Genomic DNA, 21771 nt, shown 5'->3' on the forward strand with positions numbered 1-21771 from the left:
GCATATTGAAGAAGTATAATATGAAGTTGAACCAACATAAATGTGCGTTTGGAATCAGATCTGGTAAGTTCCTCGGATTCATGGTATCCAACCAAGGAATCGAGATCAACCCCAACAAGATCAAAGCTATCAAAGATATCACGGTTATGGACAACGTAAAGGCCATGCAGTGATTAACCGGACGCATAGCCGCCCTGAGGTGATTTATCTCGAGATCCTCCGATAAAAGACACCGATTCTTCTCACTATTGAAAAAGAAGAATAAATTTTCATGGACCTCAAAATGCCAATGGGCCTTAGAGGAGCTCAAACGGTATCTATCAAACCCACCGCAGCTTCAAACGCCAAAGACATACCAACAACTATACCTATACTTGGCATTATCGGAGATAGCGGTAAGTGGAGTCCTCGTCCACGAACAGCAAGGTACGAAATTTCCAATTTATGATGTTAGCAGGACTCTAGGTGAGGCCGAAACTAGATACCCTCACCTAGAAAAATTGACACTCGCCTTGCTAAGTGCCTCTAGGAAGATGAAATCATATTTTCAGTGCCATCAACTAAAGGCGCGATAATACATTCCAACCGAAGTCATGTTGCATCCCACTTCATATCAAGCAACTCCTTCTGTCGTATCCAATCTTCCTCAGTATAGTAGTCAATATTCCAAATTAAGCCCGTAGACTTAGTCACTGTCCATCATGAATTCCAAATCACTCTAAACATTCCTCAATGTAGGTAGCTATCCTACCACAAAACCCATATGCTACTTGGCCACTCTCCCACTTTGGTCAAACCCTCTCCTTTAAGCAACTACTCGAGTTCTGTTTATCGCACTTGGCCTTCTAGAAACTTAACCACCGCAAGACACCTCCCACATGTCTTTCTTCATACTCCACTGCCCAATTGTAGCCTTAAATCAAAATCCATCTCTGTAGCACTTGAATTAATAGATCGCTACCAACTTTAAACCTCTCCGAAGATCATCCTTCTCGACCCATCAATACTAGGAACACCGATCAGATCTTGAACCACTGCACACTGATATCTCTAACAGCCGCCTCCCCGATACCATTTCACAATAACCTGCCCTAAGGGCGAATTGAAGAAGACCATAACACTGACAAACTTAACACATTCAATCAAGGACGACGACACCACACTACAGATGAAAATTCCACCACGCTCGACAATACCAAGTCTCGTTACTCCGTCAACCCAAACCTAAACATTCATAGTCCGATTGCCTCTCCTCCACCGGAACTAAATGCTGAACCTCTAAGCCATGAATTGAGTAATCCTTCTATCAAGTCATTCCTGCCACGATCCATAAATAATCACCCTGCCACTACACCAACACTGCGCGATAGCAACACACGAATCATCATAAGAATCAGTGCCCAACTTCAAAACCATGGCAATACTGATACTGAGCTGAAACGACAGAACAACCTTCCGCAAGGCGATGACAATATCCCAATCAATTACGCAAGGAGAAATATCCTGTACCATATCTGTAGACTATTACAATTCTTCGATTCCCAATTGATAACAAGCGCTTCACGTCGCATAAGATTGAATAGGAAAGAAATAAAGGCATAAGCCTCAAGGGAATCAAATCGCAAAATGAGGAATCAAGAAGGTAAGTGCTCCTAACAGCTTTGTAGCCTCTCGAAGATAAGTACAGATGTTTCCATACCAATCCGAAAGACTCTACTAGAATTGCTCATAACTCGTAAGACCTAAGTGAACCTAGTGCTCTGATTCCATGTTGTCACGATCCAAAATCCATTAAAGATTGTGGTTGTGTCTAACACTGTTTTCAGGCAAGCCAAAGATAAATTTAACTTATTTACTCATTTTAGTATTTTTGAAATCGTAATTTCTTCAATTAAATGATAAGAAATAAAATTTATAAAGTAAATGATAATATTTTCACAACTACAATACTGAACAACCCATAAGCATCCCCAAAACCTGGTGTCACAAGTGCATGAGCATCTATTAGGAAATATAGAAAAATATAACATATGTCTGGAATACAATTAGACAAGAGAGTGTAAATGACTCTGATGGAGACTCTGTGCGATGTGGACTCGTAACATAGGATGCAGCTCACCTGAATCCCCGCAATAACCGCGCCTCTGCGCCCACAAAACCACTAGACATATATGTACCTGCACAAAATGTGCAGCAAGTGTAGTATGAATACGTAAATTAACGTGTACCCAGTAAGTATCTAGTCTAACCTCGAAGAAGTAGTGAGGAGGGGACGACTCCTACAATTACTATGTGCTAATAATAAAATACTGATATTATAATTAAGCATGCATTGTATAAACCAACTGAAAACTCAATAACAAGAAGTAAGTAAACATTTCCTTTATTAATAGGAAAGTTTCAAATTTATTTTCATCATTTAATAATTTATATCTCAAGCCAATGAAGATTGTTATTAGTTCCAAAGATTAATAATCAATTATTATTAGTTCCAAAGATTTATCATGCGCAAATCATGCCGAGGTCATACGCCCCGATCCAATATAAAATATTTAAATTGTGCACTGCCGAGGGTCGAATGGCACGAACCATAGATGCATATATCTGCTATCGAGGCGTTTGACCCGCTCCACAAGAAGAGAAAATACATTAAAATAACCAGTTCAAGATTTATTAAGGAGCAAATATTCTAAGAAATACCAATTCTCATTAACGGTTAAGTAAAATGAAGTTTAACCTTTTACGATTCCTTTATCAAGTTTCAATATGATTTAAGTAATTTAATTAACAAGTAGGGTGCAAATATCGCAAGTATAACATGATTTGGGTCCTAGACTACACGGACATAAGCATAATTAGTAGCTACATACGGGCTCTCGTCACCTCGTGTGTGCGTAGCCCCCACAAATAGAAGCACTTATTAAATCAATTCATCTATGGGGTTAATTCCCTCTTTCAAGGATAAAAAAGAGACTTACCTTACTCCGAAGTTCCATAGCCGGCTCCGACGCGACTCTAACATCTCAACCCAAAGCTTGACGGTCCAAAAATACGCCACCAATGCATAAACCAATCAAAACGTGTTCTAATACCCATAATTAATCAACTTAACAATTTTTAACTCCGCTCGAAAAGTTGATAAAATCAACCCTCGGGCCCACGTGCCCCGGTTCTGAAAATTTTCGAAGATAATCATTACCTATAACATTACGAATTCAAACATATAATTTATTCTCAGTTCCATGCCCAAACTCGGCTCCCATGGAAGAAGTGAAGTGAAAATGAGCCAAACCACCGATTTTGAAAACACTGCCAAGTTCGCCCTTCTTCGCAAACTTGGCACCTCCCTCGCGTTCGCGAAGTAGAACATGCTTTAGCTCCAATTTCCTACTATGCATTCGCGAAGAGAGACGCACGAACGCGATGCCTTTCTAGACCTGACCATAGCAAACACGGAACCATACACGCGAATGGGTAGGCCAAAAGCTCCTCAGGCCCAACTTACCTTACGTGAACGCGAGAGGGCAATCGCGAACGCGGAGCTCTATTGCCCAGGACTTCGCGATCGCGACTCCCTGATTACGAACGCGTAAAACAAATGGCCCAGTTCAAATCTCCTTCTTCGCGATCGTGACTCCCTATTTGCGAATGCGTAAAAAATGGCCCAGTTCAAATCTCCTTCTTCGTGAATGTGGCACTTCCCATGTGTTCGCGAAGAACAACACCAGTACCAACAACCAGCAACAACAACTTACCCCAATTTGGTCTAAAACCATCCCGAAACACACCCGGGCCCCCTGGTACCCCGTCCAATCACACCGACCTGTCCTATAACATAACACAAACTTGCTCGAGGTCTCAAATCACATTAAACAACGTCGAAATCCTGAATCACACCCCAATTCAAGTTTAATGAACTTTAGAACTTCAAACTTCTACATTTGATATCAAAACCTATCAAATCACGTCCGATTGATCTCAAATTTTGTACCCAAGTAAAATTCGACATTACAAACCTACTCCAACTTCCGAAATTAGAATCTAACCCCGATATAAAAAATTCCACTCTCGGTCAAACTTCCAAAAACCTCTAACTTCTAATTTTCGCCAAATGACCCCAGAACGACCTACGAACCTCCAAATCTACATCCGGATGCGCTCCTAATACCAAAATCACCAGACGGAGCTATTCCTAGACTCGAAAACCTAAATAGACTTCGATAATAATGAAATGCACTTCAACCCAAATTTATAAAATTCTTCCAAAATGCCAACTTTCCACAATAAGCGCTGAAATGCTCCCGAGTCATCCAAAACCTGATCCGGACATACGTCCCAGTCCAAAATCATCATACGAGCCTGTTGGAACCGTCAAATTCCGATTTCGAGGTCATTTACTCCAAAGTCAAACCTTAGTCAAATCCTCCAACTTAAGGCTTTCGAAATTTGAATTTTTTTTCCAAATCAACTCCAAACTTCCCGAAATTCAATTCTGATCATACGTACAAGTTAAAATACCCGAAGTAAATCTACTCTTGGCCTCAAACCACCAAACGACACGCTAGAGTTTAAAACGACCAGTCGAGTTATTACAAATATTTACCATTAACGGATTTATTCTAATCTAATTTAAATGGTTAATTATACTTAAGGAAAAATATAAACAAAACCAACGTGTACATATGGAGAAAACTTGAAAAGATTTTTATCACTATATTCCTAACATGTATCATAAATTGATATAGTAACATTATTCTTTTATTAATTGAAGTAAATAAAACTTGACTTGATTTAAAGTCATAGATATTAGGAAAGTAATTCATATTACAATTTTATCCAATACAAAATCGATTTTAAAGGGTAAAAATGCGAACAATATTTCGCTAACGGTCTTTGTGCTTTTAATATAGAAATTTTTACTTTAGAAATTTATTTACCGTCACTGTTTAAGTTTTAACTTAATTACAAGTTGATATACAATTTATCACTTATATACAAATATGTTTTAAATGAGTATCCTTGATTGTAGCCTTTTAATGTGGAAATCAAATTCCACAAATCTCTCTCTCTTCACTCTCTCTCTTCTACTAATCTGCATTTAGAAGTTTCCACACAAACGAGTATATACTCGAGAAACAAAGAAAGTTGCCTTCAAAGAGATAATCAAAATTACCATCTATTATGGAATTCTCTGGGGAAAAAGGAGATTAGAAAGAGAAGAGAATTCAATTTTTTTTATTTAAATTATTATTTAGTTTGATTGGGTGTTGTTGCAAACAATCAGGAATATTCTTTCAAATTTATATCTTGATTTTGAGGGTATTTGGTGAAGAATAGAGTTGAATTTGGATGAATTTTCAAATTGAAACTCGAAGATGAAAAAGATGTACTAAAGTTGTATTATAATTGTATGTAATTTAAATTGTGTTCTGTTGTAGTTATATTTATTTTTGTATTTGAACATTATATAAAAGTTGAAAAATAGTTGTAAAATGGATGAATCATTGTATGAAATTTGTATTTATGTTATAAATACTTTAACATAAAGTTGTTGATATGTATCAAAATTATATTAAGAGAGAAATTTTTGATTGAAATTTCAGTGAAGAAGAAAAACACACTACATGCGAAATACATATCATATACAAAATACATTTTATATAAAATTTGTAAGAAAATTATATTTAAGTTGTATGATATTGTAGTTATTTTTAGCTGGATAAATATGATGTATGAAATTATAAATAAGTTGTATACTATATAATTAGATGTATAAAATTGATTTTTAGTTTATTGATTAAAATTTACTACAATAATATTGAATATTGAAATGCATGTTTCCTCGAAATAGTTCCTTGAACGTTCTCGGAATTTTCCAAACTCATTGCTAGGGATGTTAATGGATATTTAAAAATCAATTAAACCGACCAAATTGTACCGTACCGAACTGATTTTTAGGTTTCTTTTAATAAAATCATAAGTGTTCATCTAACTTTATAACTGTACCGATAATTACGGTAGGTTTTTATTTTATAAAATAAATTAAAAAATACCAAACCGTACCGAATAAATTTACAATGTGAAAAATATATTTAGATATTAAGTTTAAAAATAATAAAACATTGAATTTTTTCTTGGGCCTTAGAATTATTAAATAACAATCCAACAAGTATTTAAATTCAAAATCCTAATTCCCAAACCTATTATGATACTCCTAATGAAACTAAATTATTTCCAGCATATTCTCAAGCAAGACACAAGGTATTATAGCGATTATGATTAGCAAATTATAATGTATTGAATAGGTTTCCTTTCGTATGATTTGGATTTTTTTTTAATATTTAATCTTCTATAGACTTTATTCTGAATTGTTAGCTTGGTTAATATCTTTCCACTCGTGTGATTTATATTTTCATTCGTGAGTTGTAGAATAGTTGATAGATCTATACAGTATCTTTAATGTTTTCTTAATTCATCACCTTTTAAACTGTAAAAATGACTAGAGAGCTTTGCTAAGTCATATAAAAGTACGTATGTTATTGCATTCTACTTATAGTGACTTTTACATGATAGTTAAAAAAATTACCGGAAATTAACCGAACCATATCGATACCGAAGAGAAACCAATATGATTGAGACGGTTTCGAAAATTTAATTTTGATTATACATAATAGAATAATCGAAAAATTGGTATGGTATAAATTTTATAAAATAGTCGGCCGAATCGAACCATTGACACCCCTACTCATTGCAGTTCGAGGAATTGGATTGCATATATGTAAAAGCTTTTGTAGATTATTGATGATAAGCTATAATTACGTATTTTAGTCGTTTATTACATTCTAATTTACTGCACTTTAATTGAGTTTGAGCTTTAATCGGTAGTATTTTACACTAATGGTGTATTTTATGCATTGTAGGAGTGATTCCGAGCTATGTAGATGTTATAAAATGAATTCAAGTGATTTGAAGCTCTGAAGTCTAAGTAAAATCCCAAGGACTTAAGCCGGGATCGTGTTCAGGGGATTAACGGATGATAGTTAAGAACGAACGACGAATCGAGTAGGTATATTACGCATTGTCTAGTAAAATACACATCACTTTTCGCTCAGAACTCCATTTGGGCTCCACAATATATGGTTGGAAAGATAACTCAAAGAGATATAACTTTAATGTTTTACATTTTTCCAAATTCCCAACAGAACAGGGTGAGAAGCTCGCGTCAAGTGCGCAGCCGCGATTAGGCCGCGCTCGTCATGAAGAATCAAAGTGGATATGCGCGGTCCAACCGCGGCCGCGCACGTTCTATTCGGGAAAAGTATAATTTTTTCTGTAGAAGAAGGTATAATTATTTAGGCCGACCCTACTTGGTATATATACATGGAAGAATGGCATTTTGATGACTTTTGACATAATTTAGACCTAAGGAGGCTAAGGAGACCAGAGATTCGACCTAAGGAGGCAAGAACACACTAGGAGTAAGGCGGAGAATTCTTCTACGCGTTTTCCACTTCCTTCTTCCTATTTTCGTTATTGATTATGATTTTTAGTATTGTAGTTTTGCATACTATTATGAATAGCTAATTTGTTATCTAAGGTTTTGGTGGAACCTATTGAAGGATGATTTTCTTGTTACGTTAATATAGATTTGTTGTAGTATTTTCTCCATTTGTTTAACTACATTATTATTGTGGTTGGTTGAAGAGCTCTCAATCGACTATGCCTATTTAGTGTGTATTACTCGGGAAGAGTGCATATTTAGATAGTTGTTGAACAACATCACTCTTAACGTATATGAGGAATCAATATGGAGGGTTTAAAGGTGGGATTAGGGATAACAAAACCTTGGTGCGATCTAAGTGAGTTGTACTTAATGCCAACTAGCGTACAGTCAGAGCGCTCATGATCGGTAGAGAATACTTAGGCTAATTTATAGAAAACATAGCGGGAAGGATTCCGATAATAGAAAAAATCATAACTCTAGACCTCCTTAATCTTGTCTCTAACCCTTAGTATCTTTAGGTTTTAATTTACTATTTTAACGTTTTAGTTAATTAGATACAAGAATCTTAATATTTATAACTTAGGAATTGTTCGAGCTTGTTTTCTTAGCAATATTGAACAGTTGTAGCTACCCCTTTGTTCTCTGTGGGATTCGACTCCGGACTTGTAAACCGAATTATATTTACAACGACCGCTTAGTCTTTTTTATAAGGCATAGTTGGGCGTGATCAAATTTTGACGTCATTTCCGTTGCCGTTGCCGAGAGCGAGTTATGTGCAACAACTCCATCTTATTTGTGAAATGTGTGTGATGTGTGTGGTGGTAAAAATGGTCACTTTCATGGTTGTGCTTATATTTCTTATCTTCCCCCAACCCCTTACTATGATGGTTCTACCTTTTTTTGTGAAGTTAATAGGAACAAAGAACCTGAGAATGCGGACCTGAAGGAGATAAAGGATATGCTAAAGTCCTTCTGGAACAAAACAATGAGAAACAATTGCATATAGAAAGACAAGAGGCAACTATTCGCAACTTGGAGGCTCAAGTGAGTCAAGTGGTTGAAGCTTTTAATGCTCAACAAGCCAATTTTGAGGATAGGAGCCAAGAAGAGCATAAATTTGAGGTTCTAATTGAGGAGATCAGAGTAGAACATCAACAACCTAGGCAACTACAATTTGAGAATGTCAATGTTGTAGAAGTGAGACTAGAGTCACCCAATGACATTGAGGATATAAATTTTATTGACTCTAGTATCATTGAGGTTGAGGATGCTGAAGGTCCTGAAGTTCATGTGTTTGAGCGCATTGGTCCTCACTCCAAACATTTTTCTACATTGTGCTTGGATGACTATATGGAAATCGAGTCATCCGAGCCGATTGAGGAGTTAAGGAATGAGGAACAACGTGCCTACATTCTGGAATTTTTCTTGCCAGAAAAACAGGACTACATACCTCATCTAAAAGCCAAGAAGCGTAGAATAGTACAATGGTTTCTTGGGCCAATTAGATTTGTTCCTCTACCCTTGGAGCATAGCCGAAAACTTGATGCCAAATTAGAGGTTCAATTCATAAGCTCAAGGTGGAGGCAAAAAGTGATTCACGTCGTGTCGGGACGTTAAATCAAGCGCTTGTTGGGAGGCAACCCAGCTTTACTGCATTCTTTTTTTATTATTATTTTTAATTGTATTATTTTTATAGTGTCAATTTTTTATTTTCTAGGAGCATGGAAAACAAAGCTATTGGAAGGATGCAACAACAAACTAGATGGTTGGAACTAAGTGTTAAGTACCCGCACGAAGGACCAAGCCTGGGAGAAGTCTAAGTACCCCATGAGCTGCTAGTGCTTCGTCTTTTGGCCTACCAGTGAGTTTCTCTTACCCTCTTATAGTTATGATGTGAGGACTCAAAAGGTCATCACTCGTTTAAAAACGAAATTCTGTGTTCTGAGGCCTTGAAAACCTCATTTAAAGTCACCTAGATTTGCATACGCAGTCCGGGCGCGTAGCCGGAAAGCTTAAATATGAAATTCTGTGAAAATGATAAAATTTGGTTATAAAATGAGTTAATTTGACTTCGGTCAACGTTTTGGGTAAATGGACCCAGATCCGTAATTTGACAGTCCCAGAGGGTCCATAGGAAAATATGGGAATTGGGCGTATGCCTGAAATCGAATTCTGAGGTCCCAAGCCCGAGAAATAAATTTTTAAAGAAAATTATTTTCTGAAATTGTTCAAGGAAATTTGAAATGAAATTTGGTTAGAACATGATGGTATCGGACCCGTATTTTAGTTCCGACACCCGATACAGGTCTTATATATGACTTAAGACGTTTCTATGGAATTTGGTGAAAAATGGATGTCATTTGACGTGATTCAGACTTAAATTGCAAACATTTATGTTTAAAGAAGTTTTGAGAAAATTTCATTGATCTTGAGATTTAATTCGATGTTCATAATGTTATTTTGATGATTTGATTACACGAGTAGGTCCATATGATGTTTTTTGAGTTAGTATGACATTTGGTTTGGAGCCCCAAGGGCTCGGGTGAGTTTCTGGATGTTTTTACACTTAGGAAAAAGTTGCAAATTCAGAAAGTTACAGGTCTCTGAAGCCATGTCTCGCGGTCCGCGGTGGAAGCTTCGCGGCCGCGGTGGGATTTGTGCGGTCCACGGTTTCGCGGCCGCGCTCGATTTCTTGCGGTCCGCGGTGGAGCTCTGCAGTCTTAGTCCTTTTTATGCGGTCCGCGGAGAGAGTCTGAGAGGAGTATATTTAAACGGACTTTTCAGTTATTTTTCACTTTTCAAAACCCTAAAACATAAGAGGCGATTTTCCAAACGCTCCTTCTTCTCCCAAAACACTAGTAAGTGATTTTTAACTTATTTCTTTCACTCCTTAACATTTTTTAACATGATTTCAACTTCAAATCAATAATTTTCACGGGGAAAATTGGGTGTTTTGGGTAGAACTTAGGTTTTTCAAAAATTAGGGATTTGGACCTCGATTTGAGGTCTGATTTCAAAACAAATTACATATTTGAGCTCGTGGGGGAATGGGTAATCGGGTTTTGGTTCGAACCTTGAGTTTTGACCATGTGGGCCCGGGGGCGATTTTGACTATGAGTAAAACTTTGGAAAACTCATTTTCATGCATTCAAATTGATTCATTTAGCATTTATTGATGTAATTAAGTAACTTGTGGCTAGATACGAGCGAATTGGCGGAGGAATCAATGGGTAAAGCTATAATTGAAACTTGAGTTATGTTCGAGGCATCGAGGTAAGTGTCCGGTCTAATCTTAGCTTGAGGGATTAGGAGTTGAGTCCTATTTGCTATTTGCTTCTTGTTGAGTACGACATATAGGCATGGTGACGAGTATCTATACATTGGTGTCAAGCATGACCACGGGTCTTAAATTGATACTTGTTGTATTTTTGAATGTTACTATGGTTGAAATAGTGAGTAAATCCTTGATATTGAGCGAAGACTTAGTTTGTTTATCGTGGAATCTACTTATGATTGAGAAATGGTGGTAATTGAGACGAGTAGGAGTTGAGTTAAGATTGGTTATAGCTGATTCTCCCTTTCCGGGACGTATATACTTGTACTGTTGAGTTCCCTTGCCGGGATAGTGTAGTCTATTGTTGATCCCTCGCCGGGATGGTTAATTATGATTATTGTTGACTGTACAGTTGGAACGGGTTGCGCGCCGCAACAGATATTATATCGGATTGGGTTGCACGCCGCAACAGATATTATATTGGATCGGGTTGTACGCCGCAACAGATATTATGTTGGATCGGGTTGCACGCCGCAACAGATTTTATATTGGATCGTGTTGCATGCCGCAACAGCTATATATATATGGATCGGGTTGCACACCGCAACAATATTAAATGATATGGGATCGGGTTGCGTGCTGCAACAATATTGTTATTGTATTGTTGTAGATATTGAGTTGTCCTTTCATATTTTATTAAGTTTCTGTTGGTCTTGATATGTTTCCCCGAAGCATGTATCCCCTCCCATTTAAAACTGCTTATTCCTGTTTATTTTTCGCCATATACTATATAACTGCACAGGTTTATCTGGAGTCTGGTCCTAGCCTCGTCACTACCTTGCTGGGGTTAGGGCAAACACTTACCATCACATGGGATCGGTTGTGCTGATACTACACTCTGCAGATACTAGAGCGGCACTTGATCATCAGCAGTAGGGGAGACAACCTTCAGTCCACCGAGACACCGAGGTAGCCTCGCAAGCCTCGCAAGCGTCCACAAGTCTGGCGTCTCCTCTATTTTTTATTATATTCTGTTATCTCATGTATCCGATACAAACAATGTTATTTTTCCTTCAAACTGTTGTATGTAGTACTCTTAGTAGTCCGTGGATATTGTGACACTAGTTTCTGGGTAGAGGCATGTGTTGACTTTCAAAACATTTTGGTTTTATATTTATTTAAGACTTCCGCTTAAATCTCACATTCCCTTGTCATTTAGATGTTTATCACTTGTTAATATAAGTTGTAAAAAAAGATTAAAACAGAAGAATTAAAAATTTCTAAGTTCGTGGCTTGCCTAGCTTCTACGAGTAGGCGCCATCACGACTCCCGAGGGTAGGAATTCCGGGTCGTGACATATGATATGCATTGGGGACAATGCACATTTAAGTGTGGGGTGAGGAGATTATCTGGGTGACTTTTCATGCTACTTTAGTTGTGTTAGTTTAATTAAATAATATTTGTTTTTAAAAGATTGGACTTTTTCCGACGATGGATCTATTAGGGAATTTTCTTGAGGGATTTAAGTCTAAAGAAAAAAAGACAAAAAAGATTTCTTTTGTTAGGTAGTGTAGCAATTACCCCTTAGTTTTTCTTTGTGTCGCAGTTCTTTTCCAAAGATTTTGTTTGAACTGGGTGTAGATAGTTTTTTTTGGGAGTAGGAGCTATTGTGTTGAAGTTTTGAATTGAAGCAATATCTCTTGACTTTGTTATGCCTTGAGAATAGTGAGTACTTTAGTTGTGATGCTTAGGCTCAGTTTTTTACTCTTGTATAAGTACCTTAAATTGTATGTTGTTAACTTTGCGTAACTGCTTTGACTAGAGTGTCTTGATGATCCAATCTTGAGTGAATTATGTGCCATGTGCGTGTAAGTGATGTTGTATTCTGTGCATTGCATTTGATGTCTAGAACTTGCCCCGTGTGTTTGCAAAGCAAAATAGTAGTTTTGTTCAGTCTTGGAAGTGATATAGACATTTTTTTGTTGAGCCAGATATGTATATTTTACCCGCTTAATTGTTATGTATCATAGTTAATATATTTTAACTGCCTATTTATTATGTATCATAGTTAACCCCTTTGAGCCTGTAATCTTGTTTCTTTGGCAACAACATTACAAGCCTTACCCAGTTATTTGAATTAACCATCTATTTGAACCTTTTCACCTCTTATGAGCACTTGAATTGTTATGAACTGTGTAGTTAAAGTGTGGGGTGGTTGGTTTGACTTTTGAGTGGAACTAATGAAATAAGGAGAAAGGTGCACTGTGTTAAAAAAAAATAAAAGCCACTTGAATTGAAAAAGAAAAGAAAGACAAAAAATAGTTGTATTGTTGCGAAAAATATTCATTGATAAGTGATAACTCTCGATGTAATTGTGCCTAAATAAATTGGGAGTTGATGTATATTGATGTGAAGGTGGAGTCATGGTTTGACATAAGCATGGACTTGAATGTTAAAACATATATATTAAAGTTCTTAGGGAGGTGTAGTCACTCTTATATCCAAATATATCATACCCGTCCCGCAGCCTACATTACAACCAAATATAATCCTACTTGATCCTCGACTAAATGAACTCAATTAGTAGAGTACTACACTACGAGCAAGCCTATGGTTCATCTTTTGTGGCATATGAATGTTGTTTCTGAGAGTGAGTGAATTATTTCTATTTAAAGTTCCTAATCATTCTTAAATTTTATTGTGTATGGAACTACTCTCTTTGTTGTACGAGGGCACTTCATTCATGGAGGAAAGGTAATCCTTGACCTCTATGTTAGAGTAATATGTTAGAGTAAGTGGGTTAGATGTGAATAATACGTGGTACTTGTGAGTCAAATCTTGAGGTTAAGATGTTACACGTTTGTGCTTAGTCTATTTTAAATATTCTTGGTGTGATGAGTTAGGAGAATTATTTAAAAAGGTCGTGTCTATATAAAGTGTAGTTTGATTGTTCGAGAGAGAGCAATGGTTTAAGTGTGGGGTGTTGATGATAGGCTATAATTATGTATTTTAGTCGCTTATTACGCTCTAATTTACTACACTTTAATTGAGTTTGAGCTTTAATCGCTAATGTTTTGCACTAATGGTGTGTTTTATGCCTTGTAGGAGTGATTCCGAGCTATGTAGATGTTATAGAATGAATTCAAGTGATTTGGATCTTTGAATTCTGAGTAAAAGTCCAAGCAATTAATCTGGGATCGTGTTCGGGGGATCAACGGATGATAGTCAGGAACGAACGACGAATCGAGTAGGCATATTACGCACTGTCTAGTAAAATGCACATAACTTTTCGCTCAGACCTCCATTTGGACTCTACTATATATGATTGGAAAGCTAACTCAAAAGGATACAACTTTCATGTTTTACGTTTTCCAAATTCCCAACAGAACAGGGTGAAAAGTGCATGTCAAGTGCGCGGCTGCAGTCAGGCCGCACTCGTCCGGTAGAATCAAAGTGGATATGCGCGGTCCAACTGCGGTCGCGCACGTTCTATTCAGGAAAAGTATCCTTTTTTGCGTAGAAGAAGGTATAATTGTTTGGGTCCGACCCTACTTGGTATATATACATGGAAGAACGACATTTTGATGACTTTTGATATAATTTAGACCTAAGGAGACCGGGGATTCGACCTAAGGAGGCAAGAACACACTAGGAGCAAGGCGGAGAATTCTTTTACGAGTTTTTCACTTCCTTCTTCCTATTTTCATTGTTGGTTATGAATTCTAGTATTATAGTTTTGCATACTATTATGAATAGCTAATTTGTTATCTAGGGTTTTTATGGAATCTATTGAAGGATGATTTTCTTGTTACGTTAACATAGATTTGTTGTAGTATTTTCTTTATTTGTTCAACTACGTTATTATTCTGATTGGTTGAAGAGCTCTCAATCGACTATGCCTATTTAGTGTGTATTACTCGGGAGAGAGTGCATATTTAGGTAGTTGTTGAACAACATCACTTCTAACGTATATGAGGGATCAATACGGAGGGTTTAAAGGTGAGATTAGGTATAACAAAACCTTGGTGAGATCTAAGTGAGTTGTACTTAATGCCAACTAGCGTAATTCGGGAGAATATGTCTAGTAATTATGGTAATTACTCGGGAGAGAGTTACGACAGTCAGAGCGCTCATGATCTGTAGAGAATACTTAGGCGAATTTATAGAAAATATAGCGGGAAGGATTCCGACAATAGGGGAAATCATAACTCTAGACTTCCTTAATCTTGTCTCTAACCCTTAGTATCTTTAGTTGTTAATTTACTATTTTAATTTGTTAGTTAATTAGATATAAGAATCTTAATATTTATAACTTAGGAATTGTTCGAGCTTGTCTTCTTAGCAATATTGAACAGTTGTAGCTACGTGTTAGTTCTCTGTGGGATTCGACTCCAAACTTATAAACCGGATTATATTTGCAATGACTTCTTAGTCCTTTTTACAAGGCATAGTTAGACGTGATCAATTATTAAATTACGACATTTAAGAGAGCTTCAACTATCTAACTTCGTTATGTCCGCATACCGCCAGAATTTCGTATATGTGCATTAATTTTAGAATCACTTTTTTGGGTTCTTACATCACCACATTAAAGGTGAGCAGCTAATCCAAAAAAAAAAAAAAAAAAAGAAAGGATTCAGGAATCACGGAGACATTAAAGAAATAAGGAGAGAGGAGAGGAGAGGAAAAAGAAAAAGGGTGTAATTAAATCCCCTAATTTAAGGCACTAATAATGAATTTTATATAAATTATAAGCATTTTTTGTTTAAGGCGGATAATATACAAAATTAGAATAATTTTAATAGTTTCAGATAATGTATAGGAACCTAAAAATCCCTTTAATTTAATATAATATAAATATAGATCGATCAACAATTTTTGGCCCACATTAATTAAGTTATAAAAGCCTTCAAGGAATATCGTACGTGACATTTGCATCTATACCCGCTTTTTGGGTCACGTTTTAACTTGTGCCCGCTTTGCAAAAAAATTACAAGCGTACCCACTTTTTCGCGTAACTTCAGCATACGGGGCTGAAGTAGCAAAGGCAATCACGCAAAACTTCAACATTCTAGTAGACGGGTCTGAAATAGCAAAAATTGCTGAACCAAGTGTGCTGAAGTTTTTGTTTGTAATTGATGAACTTAAACATAGTAACTGAAGTTTTGTTCTCTATTTGCTGAAGTTTTTGTTTGTAATTGCTGAACTTAAGCATTCTGGTAGCTGAAGTTTTATTCTCTATTTTCTGAACTTCAGCATGTTTTAGCTGAAGTTTCGTTCTATATTTGCTAAACTTCAGCATATTTTATGCTATCATGTAATTGATTTGTTGTACAGATAATAAGTTTATCATAAGTAGAATTAGTAACTTAAAAAACTAGATAATGATTTAGCACAACAGGTTAAAACATTGATAATGTACAAAGCTGAATCCAAAAAAAAATAATAGAATGTGAATTAAAGGAAATGGACTTATATTTACACACATGTACGTACTTACTTTAGAAAGTTATTTATAATTTATTTTTAAATAATCTGATAAACATACTTATGGCAACATCATCCCCCATGAACTGGAGTTTCATAGTAACACCAACAGTAGCAGAAGAAAGAAGAAGAAGAAGAAGAAGAAGAAGAAGAAAAAAAAAAAACAAAGAAGGAGAAGGAGGAGGAGAAAGGAGGCTGAAATTGTTTAAAAAGTAGGTACAAGTTAAAACTTTTAAAAAAATGAGTATATGTTAAATATATAGGACGCCCCGTGCAATTTTTACATGTCCTACTCGTTCAAACTATTAGAAAAAACTAGTTTCAGTTAACAATAAGGCCTACAATCATATTCTTTCTGGCAAAATACATAAGTTGCAACCTGACCTATGACCCAAATCCCTGTTACACACTTTCTAGGAATGAATATTACTTTACATACCCAACCTTTCCAAAGTGTATCGAAGACACACCACTTTTTTCTTAACCAGTTTTTCAGAATATGTGTAATATCACGCACCAATAAGGTCGTGACACATGTCCTAACTCAAGGAACAAAAAATAAAAATACTAAATTTACACCACAATTGATATATTTAAAAGGAAAAAAGAAAAAACGGAAAACAACCCCCCCCCCCCCCACGTCTCTCATCTTCTTTAAACTCCCACACCAAGCCTCCTCTAAACTCCATGGAAATACCCACTAAGCCTCCTCTAAACTCCCACAGCCATGGAAATACCCACTAGGAAAAAAAATATTCACATGAATCAAGTGTTGGCCATGGCAACCACCACTATCGCCATGACCAATATTTACATAGATCTTTCACATGGTGCTTTAAGTGTTGGCCATGACAACCACCACTATCGCCATTAATTTTTAGAGCAAAACCTACATTATAAACCCTTTCTTCACACCCATTAAAAAAAAAATTAAATTTTTGAAGTCAAAGAAAAAATCAGCAGATCTAAAAACAAAATTATGAAAACAAATGGAGAAATCATTCACTGATTTCATTAGCAGATCTAAAAATATTTAAACTTGAAGGAGATGACTAATTAATTTGAAACTTGGACCTAGCTCTAAAACTATTTTTGTGTTTCGGAGTTTAATTAATAGAGATGACAAAGTAGGTGTCCAGGGAAAGAAGAAAACGGGTGGGGGTGTGTGGAAAAGAAACCAAATTATTTGGAGATGAAATAACTAAAAATAGAAAAGAAAAAAATAACAAAGGTTGGGGACATGTGGCATTTAGATAATGGTTTAGACTTGAAAGTTTTACATTCACTAGCCTCTTTTTTGTGAAAACACGCGCGCGCCAGCTGCCAAAAGTGGTGTGTCTTATAGCCTGTTTGGCCAAGCTTATTTTTGGCCAAAAGCACTTTTGGCCTCAATTTGAGGTGTTTGGCCAAGCTCCTGGAAGGAAAAAAAGTGATTTTGAGGAGAAGCAGAAGCAGTTTTGGAGAAGGAGAAAAAAGTAGCTTCTCTCCAAAAGCACTTTTTTGAGAAGCACTTTTGAGAAAAAATACACTTAGAAGCAGTTTTTTAAAGTTTGGCCAAACACTAATTGCTGCTCAGAAGTGTTTTTCAAACTAATTAGCCAAACACAAACTGCTTCTCGCCAAAAGTACTTTTGAGAAAAACACTTCTCAAAATAAGCTGATTTTTGCAGCTTGGTCAAACGGGCTATTAGATACACTTTGGAAAGATTGGGTGTGTAAAGTAATATTCGTTCCTAGAAAGTGTGTAACAGAGATTTGGACCATAGGTCAGGTGGCAAGTTATGCGACCGGTGAGAAAACGGACGACTTTAGGGCTTAAAGGAACACCTTTCTGTTTCATATTGAGTCCTCAGAGGTGCGGCCCACTTGGTGTCGGATCAGCTCGACAGGTCACTCAATAGTCTTTCGCGGAGTATTCCCTGTTTTAGTGAACCCTGGGAGTTGTCGGCGGCTCGACGATGCATTTTGCCTATTCTTTCTAGTAGAAAAAAAAAAAGCAGCACTCCGATCCTTATACGTTATCTAAGTCAATTCGGTGTGGCTTCTTGAATAAGAATAAAATTAATGAAAAATGTCAGTTGATTGGACTTCTCTACATTTTTGTTTATGTGTAATCTTTAAGAATTTGTAAAGTCTCCTTCATATCGTGTTCTCCTCATTGCAAATTCCTCCCTTGTCCTAATAAAAAAACAGAAATATATCGATTAAGTCATCGTAGGCTCCCTTGAAAAAAGTAAAAGTCCCTCTAAATTATGTAGTTGTAAAATTATCACCAACAACCCATTTAATTAGTACGGGACAGCTCATATATGATTTGTGACACTTAAAAGTTTAAATTATAACCTTTTTTTTGTCATTTATTACTTTATTTTTCTTTTCTTATATTTGGTGTATTTATTAACTATCAGATCTTAGTTAATGAGTTGCTTAACCTCTAACCTCATCTTATCTTATCTATCTCTGTTGTTATCAGACGTGGCGTAGGCGGTGGGAATGACACCAGGTAGCCACTCTACGGTTTACTTTTTTAGGACAAAAGTGTCCTGAATTGTTCTGAAGTTATGATTTTTTAATTTAAAATTTTAGGACAAAATAAATACTGGTTAATCTTTAAATAACATCACTGAAAATCGTATCTTTGCACCAACAACTCATTTAACTAAAATAATCTAATCATTAATTAAGATTAAACTCAATCTCATCTCAATTCGGTAGATAATGAGAAAGCAGAAAAAAAGGTACAACAATAACACAGCCCAAAAATTCTAAATTCCTTTATTTCAGTCCACACCACAGACAAACTGTTGATATATTTTCTTATTGTCTACCAAACTACATCTCTATATAAATTTCGACAGCATTAATGAGTGGTGGGAATGTTGACGTGGCAGTTTTGTTAATTACAACATCGTATCTTTCGGAACCATAGCCGGGAGACAATGTGAATATCGTCGTCGTCGACAGATATGCCGGAGACAAAGGTCCATAAAAGAGGTTATCATTGATATAAATGTTGAATTCCCTTTTTTGTGTCCCAATCAATTCTACGACTTCGGCGAAGTGCAAGTATATGTAATACTTGTCTGTGGTATTATCAGCCGGCCAGGAAAACGACACCGTGTCAGTGGCGGTGGTCGGTGTCACTGCCGTGCTCATTACCGCCGATGGTAGTCGGTAACTGTTCTCAAGTATGTCTTGTGTTGTATTAATTGTTGTCATTGCCTCCCATGGAAATGGTAGCCAAATTCGATCATATGCATCATTAGGGAACCTATGTATTTTTAAATAGAAAGCAAACAATTAATTGTTACGAATATATCCACTTGGTACAAAAAGACAAGTATAGTAACTTCCCAAAAAAAAAAAAAAATCATGGTGGACCAAGCTAGTAAAAACTGGTTTAACTTTTATACGCTCACAGGAAGAAAAAAAAATTTATGTCATATATCATGTTATTTAAAAGTCAATTACAACTAACCCGTAAAAAATATTACAATCAAACCTTTCTATAATAGTCTTGTTTTTTTTTTTTTTTTTTTGTTATAGCGATGTATTGTTATAAAAAACATATATTATAACATAGCATGGAAATTAGTTCCAAAAGAAACTTGACTTTTATAGTGAATGATTGTTATATAACGATGCTGTTGTTGAGAGGTCTGACTGTATTGACTTATTACAGTGGGTAAAAATCATGTAAAAAATATTTTTTTTATGTTATCGGAATATATATAAAAGTTAATTTTATTTAAATTTGTCTTAATAACGAGATCTTAGTATAGAAAAGGAAGACCTTGATCTTATGAAATTAAAAATATTAAATAAACGTACCTAATGAATTGATTGGTTAAGGAGCCAAAATTCAGACGTCCAATAAGATTCAATGATTTATTTAGAGTTGGGTATGTAGTAAAATTCAATGGCCTTAACTCTAAGGCTGAAATAAAAGGAGTTGTAGTATTTGTCTTGACAAGGCAAACAGTTATGAAATCATTAGAAGGGGTGTGTATAACTTCCTTCCAAATTGGTATAGAAGCATTAGATATTGTGATTGTGTCCCAATATTCTTCTCCAAGGTAAAGATCAAAATTTGGTAATTGACTAATTCCATCATAATCTCCATAGAAAAAACTAGCCCTGATCAAGTATTTGGTATTATTCCCTTGAGCAGGGTTTAGAGTATAGCAGTTTTTTGTCCCTAAAGGAAAGCTTGTAACTGTGAGGAATGGTATTTCTAGAGATTTGGATTGGTATATAGGTGATATGGTATTGCTCACTCCGCCAGTGACATAACCTTCGTCTGAAACGTAAGATATGCCTGTTATTACGTCAGTATAATTGGAACCTGCTGGTATTCCACAGTCGATGCTTATGAATCCTGTAAAACAGGAAAATTAAAAGAACATGAGCGTTAGTCAGGACAAAAATTAAATATTATAGGTGACACTCACATACATATATATAACGAATTAACATGAAACCTGATTGACCATCTTGTGCAACAGCTATTGTTGCTATTGAAAAACCAACAAGACATGCAAAGAGGAAGCTTTTCAAAATCTCCATATCTAGACACTCTATTCTCTTGATGTTTAGTTGATTGAATGAGAATAATTTGGGTGCTTTGCCTTATATATTCCTTGTTTAATTTGACCAGGTTAAAGTTTGAAGTTTCCAAGAGATTTGAGTAACTCCACCCTGATATCACTTGCTGGGTAGGTGTGTGCAACATGTAGTATCTTAATGTGCTCTTATGTCATGAAATGTGCTTTCTTATGTTAAAATAATCAATCAATTTACCTTGATTGAGCCACTAATTTATCCTATAGTAATAGACCAAGCATATATGTTATGGGAATAAGAGCTGACTAGACGAAGTCTAACATAAGACTTTATTAGTTTATGTCTTGATATTGTTTTAATTATCTCTACTATATATCCAAGGGCGGATATAGAGCACTGGTACCGGGTTCATATGAACTCATTACTTTTGGCACAAAGTAAAAAATTTATGAGTAAAAATTCACTAAAATTACAACAAATGGAAGATATGAACCCATAACTTTTAAAAAATAATGAGTTCAATGCTAGAAACCGTAAAAGTTGAACCCATAAAGCTTAAATCCTGAATCCATCTCTGTATACATCAGCATAAGGATTAGGTCTGTGATCTTGATTGTTCTATTGAAAAGCTAGGATGTATATAATGACACTAATAATGCCTCCAAAAAATGTTGTACTCGTTCAAACTAGTAGAGAAAACTAGTTATGGCCCACAATCATATTCTTTCTTCAGAAAGAAAATAGTACTCCCAAAGGATAGTTACTTATATTTTCTAGGAAACAAATGTTACATTATCAATCTATTCAGGATGGGCTGAGGTTTCCAATGTTAATATGTCATGAATTTAGGACTTGATAAAAAATTATTTTGCATAATGCAGACACAAGCAGACAAACATAGGCAAATTCGAGATTCAAACAAGATGGTTCCACCTTTATGTTC

At 35.8% G+C, this 21771-nt stretch overlaps 1 protein-coding gene across 1 annotated transcript; it reads right to left on the reverse strand.

Annotated features, from left to right (window-relative positions):
• Window positions 1–18920: 18920 nt before the first annotated feature.
• LOC107832654 (putative leucine-rich repeat receptor-like protein kinase At2g19210) lies at window positions 18921–21747 on the reverse strand. Its single transcript, XM_016660518.2, has 3 exons — window positions 20747–21747; window positions 20097–20643; window positions 18921–19536 (listed from the first exon to the last, which is right to left on the reverse strand). The coding sequence occupies exons 1-3, from the start codon at window positions 20829–20831 to the stop codon at window positions 19098–19100; spliced, it is 1071 nt and encodes a 356-aa protein (XP_016516004.1). The 5' UTR covers window positions 20832–21747; the 3' UTR covers window positions 18921–19097.
• Window positions 21748–21771: the final 24 nt, after the last annotated feature.

The sequence above is a fragment of the Nicotiana tabacum genome, chromosome 8 (assembly GCF_000715075.1).
Source record: "Nicotiana tabacum cultivar K326 chromosome 8, ASM71507v2, whole genome shotgun sequence".
NCBI lineage: Eukaryota > Viridiplantae > Streptophyta > Magnoliopsida > Solanales > Solanaceae > Nicotiana > Nicotiana tabacum.